This window comes from Lichenostomus cassidix, chromosome 5 (assembly GCF_008360975.1).
Source record: "Lichenostomus cassidix isolate B80296 chromosome 5, HeHo_3.0, whole genome shotgun sequence".
In the NCBI taxonomy this organism is placed as follows: domain Eukaryota; kingdom Metazoa; phylum Chordata; class Aves; order Passeriformes; family Meliphagidae; genus Lichenostomus; species Lichenostomus cassidix.
In genome coordinates, this window is record NC_139486.1 from 15,783,102 (window position 1) to 15,795,924 (window position 12,823).

The following is a 12,823-nucleotide window of genomic DNA, read 5'->3' on the forward strand; positions in this document are numbered from 1 at the left end:
ACTTTATAGTCAATTCAGGATGGTTTCTCATTGATAAAAGGAAATGTGGTGTTTCTATCCATTAAAAGTGAGACATAGGAGAAGTAAACATAGCCAGTTTGAGGAACATTGAAAATGCATCTGGAATTATGTACTTTTTCTGTTGGATAAATTGGGATGATGGATGTATCACCTTTTTAAGAGACAGTGGGTCTTATAGGGTTGCTGTTGTGTGGGATTAGTTGGGTGTGGGTGGTTTGTTTTTTATTCTGAAAATTTAGTCACTGTTATGTGTATTTAATGAAATTAATACTTATTTTGAAACCTCACATAGCATTACAGAGAAACACACAACTCTCAGGTCAGGAGCAAGTCTGAAATGAGAAACAGATTCAGGGACACAAAATAGTCAAGTAAAATATTTTTGTCTTCCTTTCTTTAAATCTTAAATCCATACTAATCTGTTAGGGCTTTGATTTGACTTAAAGCCTAAATATGAGTGAACTAAATTAGCTTCAGAAAGACTGTCTGAAAAAGTAATTCTTACAGTGTTCTGATAAAAACAGCTTTTGATATTTACCTAGGAATGAACATTAACACAGTCTGATGTAATATGTGTATTAATAACTGGTCTTAAGAGATTGAAAGAATTGTAATTAAAATGAAAATTTTTGCTTTCTTTCAGATGCAGCAACAGAACTCCATGTGTCCAATTCTAGACTCAGAGAAATAGAAAGCATTAATGCAGCACAAAAGCTTGAAGTAAGACATTTTGGAACACTATTGTAATTAAAATCAATAACGTTTTGTATAAAGTTGAAATATTGCACTTAAGTTGCTTGTCCCTGGGTAACTCCAGAAACAAGGGTGACAGTGGTGTTACAGTGTGACTTAGGTTTTGTGACAAACTGCCATGACAGTTAGGGAGGCACATTTGTTTATTGGCATATGCATGTCATGCAAGTTTTCATCTTTTGCTAAATGCTGCATCCTGTCACTGTTCCTGCCTATCGTGTGGACTTGGACTGCAGCAGTAGGCTTGGCTCTGAAAAGAGTGGGCATTTTCCCTGGTGCAGTTTTGTCTCTCTGTGTTCTCTACTGTATGGTCATTTTGACATAGCTCTGGCTGCTCACACACCTCCAAAACCGCTTAAAAATCTCATTTGCCCTCATGGAAGGTGATTTTGTGCACTCTTACAAAGGCCTTGTTGGTCTTGTGACTTTATTTATTGTCTAAACAAATAACTTTCATGTATGTCTTCAGCCTTCAAGAGCATTGTGTAGTTAAGATACTATTTTGGGGACATATCTGTTCCTGCTTGTCCTCTTTCTAGTTTCTTGCCATCTGCTATTGGCTATGGTCAGAGAGAGAGCACTGGACATTAGCTGCAATTTGTGCTTTTTGGCTGTTCTTGCATTCTACCTGTGGATCTTGCAAAGATGTGATTCGGACCTGGGTTTTTTAATTCTTGGTGTTTACCTCTGGTCATCACAAACCTTTCTATAAAAGTGAGCTAGAGTCCATGCCATATGAAAATGGGAGTCTTGGATATGACCATGATTTTGGTCCCACACTTGGACTATGCTGTTAATGTATGTTTTGAATGAAGTAACATGAGAAATCAGTACAATTTAGCTTACTTCTTTGCTGTTCAGTAGCCTTGTGTTTCTCTGATTCTTTAAGAACTGTTCTGAGTTTACCAACATTAATTTTTCATTTTTGCTAGAATGATAGACTGAAAAAAGTCTGTAGTGACTTAGAAGAAAAGCATGAAGCAGCAGAGCTGCAGATAAAGCAGTTATCTATCGAGTACCGCAATCAGCTGCAACAGAAAGAGGTAGGAGACAGAGTAAAATTTTTCAGTAAGTATGTCTAATAAACTTACCTGTTGCACTGTTTAATTCCTCTGTTATAGTGTCTGTTCTCTTCCAGTGGAAATACTGGTCACAGCTATGGTTTCTTGGTTTCTTAATGCAGACTAAGATGTATTTAATTGAACCATGTAATGCAAGCCAAGCTGCCAGGAGATAGTTGAGACAAGAGAAAATGCTCTGAGAATGTCATGCAGCTGTCAGAATTTCTGTTGTTTCTGGGATCACTGTAGAGAATGAGAATGTAGATCACTGTAGAGAATGTACTGATCTGTGATCAGTAGAGAAAAGACACTCTACTGCTTTGTATTTCTGATTTAGTTACTTTTAAGGAAGGCAACAGGAACACATTCTCATTTAAAGCAATTATTTTGTCTTTAGATATCATTATTTATCTTAATATACACAATCAAAGAGAACAGAGGTAGCTTTGAAAATTTGTGAAGTGTCCCTTTGTGATGGAAGCACCAGCTTTATAGCCTATTGTATAACATGAGATTTCATAGACCTTAATGAAGAAAGTTGCCAGCATGCCGAGAGTTGCACAAAAGGGAGTTTTATTTCTGCTTTCTTCACAAATTCGTGTGGGAGCTAGAGGAAGCAGAGCTATGAGATGTATAAAATTCTGCTTGTTAAATACAGAAACAGAGTAGTTACAAGAAAATTACATGCAGTTAATTTCACTTTATTGTAAATAAGTTAATTTTGAGTACATTGAGTTGTTAAGCATAAAAGAAGTCAAATGCAATAAAAATAACTGGAGAAGCATCATATATTGCTTAACTTTCATATCTGAATACTCTCTTTATATATTTAATTTTTTGTACAACCTGTTAGCCTGGATATTGCTATAGTATTTGTATACCTGGGCTGTTGAAAAAGCCCTGTGTCTTTTTGTAAGGTACTTTGTAACATTTGAACTAAGGGTGTTTTTCTTCATTATGAGAACGTTTGTGGTTTTTTCTTTTTTTTTTAGTAGAAGTTACCAGTTATTTGTGCTGGGGGGAGTTGTTTTGGTTCACATTACATAAGCCCACAAAGGGTAAAGTAGAGTGTATTTTTATATTCTTCTTATTCAAACAGTGCATTTTATTTTGTATATTCAGGTGGAAATCAGCCATCTAAAAGCCAGACAGAATGCACTACAGGAACAACTGCAGAAAGTACAGACAGCTGCTCAGGCTGCTCAGCTGGGAGCTGGTGTTTTGCCAGCAGCCACTGCATCGGCCTCCTATGTTCCAGAGGTCAGACATTCCTCAGGTTTTGAAGGAGATGACATGGATTTTGGGGATGTAATCTGGTCACAACAAGAAATAAACAGATTGTCCAATGAAGTTTCCAGGCTCGAATCTGAAGTTGACCACTGGAAGCAGATTGCAGTGGTAAGTGGTGTCTCTCCTACCCTGCCATTCCCTCTCACCTCCAAATTATTGTTTTCATTGCATTTTGTAGATTAGGAGTGCATCTTTTGAAAGCTCATGCTGAAAAAATTCTAGAAGCAACATGTTTTGATGGAAAAGCTGAAACCTTTCTTGCTGTCATGTGACTAAGGACATACTAAGTGACTAACTTCCAAATGCTTTTTTGTGATGCTTTTATGCATGATTTGCCAAGTTAGGTAAAGGGTTTTGTGAACATTCACCTAGAATGCTACTTCAGAGTTTCATTTTTGTTCAACCTTTCAAAAAAATATTCCTCTTCTTCCTATGATACTGATTTTTACTGATGGTACAATACTGGTCAAAGTAGTAGTTGGATACTTGCATACTTTCTATACTTGCTCTTCTCTCAGTTCTTGCTATGTCAGTTGTAATTCATCGTCTGTTGAGACAAGAAAGAGTATAATCTTTCAACGTGTTGCTGATGTGAGTTACCATTTTTTAAGGTATAGCCTGATTTCAGAGGTATGCTTTTCCCATATGAAAACATTCAAAACTAAGCAACCCTGTTGTCTTACTATGAGCAATAGCACCACTCCAAACTTCGACCCGTTTATATGTAGTAATGTAGTAAAAATAATCCGTGGAAAATTTAAATGTTTCCATTAAAATGTATTTTTTTAAAAATCACAATTACAGTGGATTTTTATTTTGCTTCATGTTAGCTTTGTTGTTTTCTACTTTTGAGTGTCAGTGGAGGAAGCACTACATTAAAAATACACATATTTATCACAGTTTTCACATGGGTATGTGATTTGGGTTTTTTTCAGTCTTCCAAAGCGCAAGGCACAAATGATGCTGAACAAAGTGAAATATGCAAACTACAAAATGTTGTTAAGGTAAGATGACAAACTAGTCTTCTTGTGCTTTACTCTTCATGGTTTTGCACATGGTCACACAACTTGTAAATACTTTAACTAGCACTATTATAACATCATTAAAAATGCATAGGGGCATTTAGTAGCATAGCAACATTTCAGTCAGCACTACAATATTTACAAACAGTTACTCTGAGAAAGGGTATTTGTATAATTTGATAATTATAGTATGTTAGCTTGAAACAATGACATTACTGCTTATAAAGAGGAAGTCACTTTGTGAAGCTGTTAATGAGTTACGAGACTGTATTTTATATACACAGAATAATTTCTCCCTTCTCATAAACATCTTGCCTTTTTTTCTTTGAAGATGCAAAATACTGATTTTACGTGTCATCCTAGAAAGTTACTAAAAATGCATCGTAGTGTATCCACTTTGTCTGTAAGACTTGTAATTGCTTTACATTGGTTTAATATTTGCAGGTGTGTAGAGCATACTATTTGTGTAAATATATTTTTAAAGGAATCTCGTAAAAAATCCAAACCAACGAGAGTCAAGACACTTGACTTCTACTATGAGAAATCCTTTAATAAATCCTTTAATTAGACTAGGGAAAACTTCTTTCTTTTATATTGTATTATTTCTTTCAAAAGAAGGCACTGTGCTGTAATTTGCCATTTTGTTTCTCTAATAATATTTTTTAGGAGCTCAAACAGAATTTAAGTCAAGAAATAGATGAACATCAGCATGAGCTGTCAGTGTTGCAGGATGCACACAGACAGAAGTTGGTAGAGATAAGTCGCCGACACCGAGAAGAACTGCGTGAATATGAAGAGCGAATTGAAGAACTTGAGAATCGGTTACAACAAGGTCTGTGTTACCATATGCTTTCTATTTTATTTTATGTTGAATGAATTGAAAAATAACTTTTGTGAGAAGTTATTGCCAATTGGGTTACTTGACAAAAGCTCAAAGATTGGGTAGTGAGACACTTGAACAAGTTGCCCAGAGAAGTTGTGGATGTCCCATTTCTGGAAAGGTTCATGACCAGGTTGGATAGCACCCTGAGCAACCTGATCTGGTGGGTGGCATCCCTTTCCATGATGCAGGTGTTGGAACTAGATGATGTTAACATCCTTTCCAACCCAAACCATGCTATGATTCTATGATTACCATAAGGACCACACTTTAGTGTGTGGCATGACTGCAATGTAGAAGCTCAGTAGTTCCCAAAAGGAACTTTTTGTTGCCTTGTAAGTATTTCATATTCCCTAAAAAAAGTAATGTCAGTTAGGTATCCTCTAGGGGCTTCTTTGCCCATATACATAAGATTTGCCTGTAAACCTCTATTTACATGGTAAAATTTGGACTTCTAAAGAGTATACACACTCTCCTTTTGGAACAAGAGATTAATTCCCTTCTTGGAAAGAAGGGAAGTGTTTTCACAGCTTGTCCAAGGTAGCACTGATAGGGAATTTATTTCCTAAGATCAGATGCCTGTTAAGATGTCATATGCTTTTTCACTTCAAGTCTGTACACCAGCAGGACTAATTTAAGGAAGTTGAAGGCAGAGGTTCCTTATCTTTTGCATGACCAGTTACGTGCAAAATAAATACTGTTAGTGGCTTTTGAAGAACTACAGTATTTTATATTTTTATTTTGTTCATTCTGACAGCATAATAGGGACTAGGGCAGGGGCAAGTGTTTGAGTTGGCACAGAAGTGATTTCACAAGTAGTGTCCTTTCATTTAACTATTTTTTTTTCTGTACACTTCTGATGGTGCCTTTTTGTACTCTCTAACTTACCTGGAAATTACACAAAATAAATATGAATGTCATTATTGTATGATAGTATAATGGATCTGTAAAAACATTAATTCAGAAAAATGGTTTTCTTCAGTTGAAAAACTCTGTGAGTCATTTAGCAAATTGTTCCCTAGAACAACCATTTGGCAAACCTTTGAAATGTAATTAATTAAATTATAAATGGATTTTGCAGCAGTCTGAATTATATGGGATTTGGTAATTATTCTTAGAAAATTGAGAGATTCCAAATCTTGGTGAATTAGATTGTCATCTCACCAAGAGAGGTGGGGATCAAGTATACTCTAATTAAATTGCAAACAAAATATGTCTTGAAACACCTTTTAAAATTATTTTGAGCTGGGCATGTGAAAATAAGCAAAAGATATTTATCAAAACAGTAACGTGTAGCACAGCTTCAAATGTTAAACCTATTTAACTAAGCTTTCTGTTTATGATGACGACCATGTCTTTGTTTTAGGCTATCTCCCCCTTTCCAGGAGATGAGGTGAAATAAGAGAAGTAAAAGATCTAGAGTAATGGTTTTGTCTCTTTTGTCTTTTAGATGGTGTGAGCACTGATGCCATGGATGACTCTAAAATTACTGAACTGGAAAAAAAGGCTCACAGTCTAGAAGGAAGAGTGGAAGAGTTGCAGGTTGTAAAGGACCTAGAGGATGAAATAAGAAAATTAAATCACAAATTGTCTTCTGCCAAAGCAGAAAACAAAAATCTTCTGAAAGAGCAAGAATCTGCAAAGCTAGAAAAAATCCAAATAGCACAAGATTATGAAAAGCTTAAATCTGACTTCAGTGTGCTTCAAAGGTCTGTGGCAGAGCAAGATGTTCTCCTTAAAGAGCAGAAGCAGCTCCAATCAAAGACACCACTACCACAAGATGTTGTCAGACTACAGCAAGCATTGTTAGGTACTAAGATGATGACTTTTTTTTTTTTTACTGTGTTTTCACAGATTTTCATTTTTAAAACTTAAATTTTATGGATTTGAAACTGAGTATGAGAATATGTAGCTTTTAAATATTGCTGTTTTACAAAAACATTGTCCGTTGAAGTAAGGTGAAGCAGAAAAGAGAACATGCTAGAACATGCTAGTCCTAGAATCAGGACTAGCGTGGTTATCATAGAGGTTTCTGATTAGGTAAGTAATCTTATCTGCCAGCTGTTTGGTAGGGTTTTTTTTCCTTTAAAAGTAAGTAAGCAAGCCTCAGTAGAAGTTGTTCACTTAAATTCAAAAAATACATTTGTGTGTGTGTGTGTGTATAAAGGTACTTGGTTGCTAATACCTTCTCCTTAAGGAAACACTAACCTACCTGTTTAAGGAATGTATCTGTAGGTAGAAAATATTTTAATATTGCATAACTGATAAAGTGTAATACTGAAGTCTTCCTAATGTGGTATCAGTTGCAAAAGTAGTGCTCTACTTTGTGGTAGTGCCTGATGGTATGTTTGAATCTTTCATGGCACTGATGCTTGTCATCAGAAAATGCTGTGTAGCTATTCTCTTCTGAGCAGCAGAGTTGTATTTGGGCAAGGCAGGAGAATGATTTTGTTTCATTGTTGTTTGAAAAGTAGTAAAATTATGTATTTCATTTTCCTTTATAGAAGCAGAAAATGAAATAGCGAGACTTTCCAGTTTAAATCAGGTAAGGCAATTTCTAAATTAAGCCAACAAAAAAGTTCATAACAATAGTAACTGATGGGAAACATACATTTTGGTAGTAGATTTTTGTATGTGTGCATTCACATTTCTACATAAATAACATTGTAATGTAAAAGGAAATAATTGTAGTTTATAATTACATGTGGAATTTGCAGAAACAATACGTTTTTACTTGTGAAATTCTGCAGTGTATTCTGTTAAGAAAAACTGTTCAAGTTCCACCTATCTCATTGTTACCTAGATAGCTGTAACATACATTTTTAAAGTACTAATAGTACATTCTGTAAAATATGTAATTTTTCACTTCTGCTTTAGCATGTTTCAGTTTTGGTGCTTACCAGTTTTAAAATATTTCTCTTCTATATAGTACTTGTAATAACACTGCATTCCATCTTACTGATGAAGTGAAGCAGTGGAACACAGTTTCTCTGATACACACCTTTAGTTTGGTTGACTTGATCCTTTATAAACTCTCAGACTTGAGAGATTTGGTTTATTTTACTTGTATCCAGTAGTGTTTTTCAACTGAGGTTTTCTGTGTTTTACATGCAGTCAAGGGTTCCCATAGCATTTTTCATAATGATGTTGTTTAGATGCCTTTGGTTAAAACTTCCTATCTCACCATGCAGCCTGCTGTATTTAGGGTGGCTCTTGCACCCTAGTTTATCCTGGCTGTCAGGATAAATCCCTACCTCAGAGGTGGATATAACGTCTTACCATACCATGGCTTTTTGTGCAGAAGTTTATAAATTGCACTCCTAAACCAAGTGATGAGGAAATAAATGTGTGTGTATGTGAATGGTAGAGACAAATACTTCACAATAAAGAATTTTTAACTGGAGTGGTTTTCATGTAGGCTTAGAGATTCTAATGTAATTTCAGCAAGATAAAGTCTGATATTTACTTCTTTTTTTAATTTTTATTTTTGAGGGGCTTGAGAAGGAACTGACAAGTACACAACATAAACATGAGAATATTCTTTCTTCGAATACAGAGGATCAGAATTCAGAAATAAATCAGTTAAGACAAGATTTGGAAAGGAAAGAACATGAATTAGATGAAAGTGTTGCTGAAAGAGAAACATTAATAGCAGAGCTGGAAGAACTAGACAAGCAGAATCAAGAAGCTACTCAGGTAATAAATACTGCGACTTATTACTGACCTGCTAAATAAATGTTTAGAATTATCTGTGGGTGTGTGTTTGTCTTTTAAGTTCATATTTGAACACAGATAGCTGGAAAATATAAGTTATCCTCTGAAGCTTAAAAAGAAACTTTGGGTTACTATTTCTCCATATCTGCCATCTCAATGGGAGATTCTGAAGTGCAAGTAAAACCCACTTGTTATAGACAAAGTAATAATATGGCATGCCAGCTATCCATAAGGAATGTTACTTTCCAAAGTCCAGTTAAATAGTCCCTGATTTTTCATTGCAACATTTCTGATGAAATTTATCCTGGTTATATTCTGGTCTGTCTTATGACAGTATGCATTACAATGATTTTTTAAAACTTATTCCCTTTTATAATTTTTAACTATGTTGAATATTTAAGTTCATTATTGCAAGATTTTTACAATATGAGCATTTGTGGAGTGAAAAAGTCACCAACTATGTATAATCAGAATTAAAGTATATCTTTTTGTCACAGTTCCAGTATATTTGACCTGTAAACTTAAGAGTTGCAAGCCATGTTTTCAATATTTATTTACCAATGAGTCACCTATGAAATGAATCCAAACAAGTATGTTGAAACAAGAAGTGGAAAATAGAATATACAGATAATTTAAATGTAGTGCTGCCCTTTTGTAAGCAGTGGGTATTTGCTACATTCCAGCTGTCTTGACAAATTCTCACAGTTCTTTTTTTTTAAGTAGTTAATTTTTTATTTCTTGATTTAGGTAGTTAAGTTTCTTTTAAGGGGGATGCTGGTTGGATTTTGCAAACAAATTTTGTAGTGAAATGTAATCTGTCCCTATTTGATACTTGGTTTTAATTAATTTAGCAACAAGTAGTTGATACTACTTGCCAGTTTATGTTGGCAACAAAGAAACATTTTCTTCCTCTCCATTTTTTTTTTATTGTGTAGAGGATAAAAGTGAATGAAATATGTAGTTCAGCTGGTTCTCTTATCCTAATAAATTTTGGTTTGTGTTCATTTCCAGCATATGATTACACTGAAAGAGCAGCTGTCAAAGCAACGCACAGAAACTGATGGTATCATCAAACAGCTGAAACTTGACATAGATTGTGAAAGGAAGAAAGTATCAGAATTAGAAATTGAGAAGGTGAAAACTATTAAAGAGTTAGATAGTCAGAAAGAAAAACTAAGCCAATGTTCATATGCACTTAATGATTTGCATGTAACTAAGCAGCAGCTACAAGATAATGTTAAAGATCTTCAGGAACAATTAAGGAAAGCCCAGGACTGTAATTTGCATAGTAAAAAAGAAATTGGAGAGTTGCAGCAGAGACTAAAGGAAAGAGAGGAGGAACTTCGTGTATCCTTGAGCAAGTTAACAGAAAAAAGTAATGAGGAATCTAACTACACTTGTCAAGATCTGATTCTGAAAGAAAGAGAAGTAGAAATTGCCAAACTGCAGAATGATGTTTCAGAAAATAAACAACTAAATGAAGATTTACAGAAATCTCTGTCTAATCTCAGAACAGAAAATGGAAAGCTGATAGCAGCCATTGATGATCTAAAACAGGAGTTAAGTGATGCCATTTCTGAGAAAAAGAAAGTTTCTTTGGAAAAAGACACTGTTGTGGAGGCTTTGAAAATGGAAAAAAGACAGTTAGAGGGGGAATTAAGTGAGGCAGAGAAGAGGCTTTTGGAACAAGCACAGAAGTACAAACAAACTATTGAGGAGATATCAAATGCCCGTAGTATGGATACCACTGCACTGCAGCTGGAACATGAGCGCCTGGTTAAGCTCCATCAAGAGAAAGACTTTCAGATTGCTGAACTTAAAAGGAGCATTGAGCAGATGGAAACTGACCATCAAGAAACAAAAGAGATGTTGACTACTACCTTAGGAGGACAAAAGCAGTTGACAGATCTCATAAAAGAGAAAGAGGCATTTATTGAAAAATACAAAAATCAAGCCCAACAGGTGAAGCAGGAACTTGAGGAATATATGGAAGTTTCGAAAAAGCAGGATGTCTTAAAACAGAACTTGGAGGAAAAAGACAGAAGTCTTGCTGTCATGAAGGAAGAAAATAATCATTTGAAAGAAGAAATTGAACGCCTTAAGGATCAACAAAGTAGATCTACACCTGTGGTTGAGCCTAAAACTTTAGATATTATTATTGAACTTGAAAGTGAGGTAACACAATTAAAAATGATAAAGAATAATCTTGAAGAAGAAATAAAAGTTCACAAAAAAACAATAGAAGATCAGAATCAAACAACAGTGAAACTTCAGCAGTCACTGCAGGAGCAGCGAAAGGAAATAGATGAGTCCAAATTTCAGTGTGAGCAAATGAATGTTACACATGAAAGACTCTTTTTAGAGAAAGATGAGGAAATCAAAAATTTGCAGAAAACAATTGAACAAATTAAAACTCAGTTGCATAAAGAGAGACAGATTATTCAGACTGATTCTTCCGACCTTTTTCAGGAAACCAAAGTTCAGACTCTTAATGGAGAAAATGGAAATGAAAAACATGACTTATCTAAAGCTGAAATTGAAAGACTGGTGAAAGGTATCAAAGAAAGGGAGATGGAGATTAAGCTCTTAAATGAAAAGAATGTTTCTCTAAGTCAGCAAATTGATCAGTTGTCTAAGGATGAAGTTGGTAAACTTACTCGTATCATTCAAGAGAAGGATTTAGAAATACAAGCTCTCAATGCTAGAGTTTCCTCAGCTTCCTACAGGCAGGATGTTCTTTCCCTTCAGCAGCAGCTGCAAGCTTATGTTATCGAAAGAGAACAAGTACTAGCAGTTCTAAGTGAAAAGACAAGGGAAAACAGTCAGTTAAAAACAGAATATCGTAATATCATGGACATAGTCGCTGCTAAAGAAGCAGCTTTGGTGAGGTTGCAAGAGGAGAACCAAAAGTTATCTAATAGATCTGAAAACAGCAGTCAAGACATGTCTAGAGAAACTATTCAGAATTTATCCCGTATCATTCGAGAAAAAGATATTGAAATAGATGCTCTTAGTCAAAAATGCCAGACCTTATTGACTGTCTTGCAGACATCTAGTACAGGTGCTGATAATGGAGCAGGAGGTGTGAACAGTAACCAGTTTGAGGAACTTCTGCAAGAACGTGATAAACTAAAACAGCAAGTAAAGAAAATGGAAGAGTGGAAACAACAAGTAATAACCACGGTTCAGAACATGCAGCATGAGTCAGCTCACCTCCAAGAAGAGTTACACAAGTTGCAAGCACAATTTTCAGTTGAAAGTGATAGTACTTCAAAGCTGCAGGTAGATTATAATGGTTTGATTCAGAGTTATGAACAGAATGAGAAAAAGCTGAAAAGTTTTAGTCAGGAATTAGCACAAGTTCAACACAGCATAGGACAGCTTTATAACACTAAGGATCTTCTCCTGAGTAAACTGGATTTGGTAAAACCGTCTGTGGTGACAGCTTCCACTATTTCACAGCATTCAGGTCTTCAATACAGTCCTCCTGAGGCACTCAGTGACGAGTATAAACTCCTTCAAAATGAGTTGGAACAACTGAAAAAAAGGTTACAAGAAAAAGATTCAACTATTAGGACTCTTCAGGAAAACAATCAGCGGTTATCTGATTCTGTTGCTACAGCATCAGAGATTGAAAGAAAGAGTCAAGAAGGGACTGAATCAGAGATGAGGCAGATCAAAGAAAAACATGATGTGTTACAAAAATCACTTAGGGAAAAAGATATATTAATTAAATCTAAAAGTGATCAGTTACTTTCTGTGAGTGAAAATCTCAGTAACAAAGAAAATGAAAATGAGCTTTTAAAGCAAGCTGTGACTAATCTAAAAGAAAGAAATTTAATTTTAGAAATGGATATTCAAAAACTAAAAGAAGAAAATGAAAAAATAGTTGCAAGGTGCAGGGAAAAAGAAACAGAATTCCGTGCACTTCAGGAGACTAATATGCAATTTTCAATGATGCTGAAAGAGAAAGAGTTTGAGTCTCACTCAATGAAGGAAAAAGCTCTTGCTTTTGAGAAGCTCTTGAAAGACAAAGAACAGGTATGTGCGTTCATACTTATGACTATCTTAAAACTAGACAA

General features: G+C 35.0%; 1 protein-coding gene across 1 annotated transcript in view; it reads left to right on the top strand.

Annotated features, from left to right (window-relative positions):
- Positions 1–12,823, top strand: part of TRIP11 (thyroid hormone receptor interactor 11) — a 29,061-nt gene that overhangs the window by 2,116 nt on the left and 14,122 nt on the right. Inside the window, exons 2-10 of the mRNA XM_085061531.1 lie at positions 665–741; positions 1,707–1,817; positions 2,958–3,233; positions 4,061–4,129; positions 4,814–4,979; positions 6,478–6,837; positions 7,532–7,572; positions 8,520–8,723; positions 9,753–12,782. Of these exons, the coding sequence (XP_084917657.1) occupies positions 665–741; positions 1,707–1,817; positions 2,958–3,233; positions 4,061–4,129; positions 4,814–4,979; positions 6,478–6,837; positions 7,532–7,572; positions 8,520–8,723; positions 9,753–12,782 (4,334 nt within the window). The remainder of the gene's footprint in view (positions 1–664; positions 742–1,706; positions 1,818–2,957; positions 3,234–4,060; positions 4,130–4,813; positions 4,980–6,477; positions 6,838–7,531; positions 7,573–8,519; positions 8,724–9,752; positions 12,783–12,823) is intronic.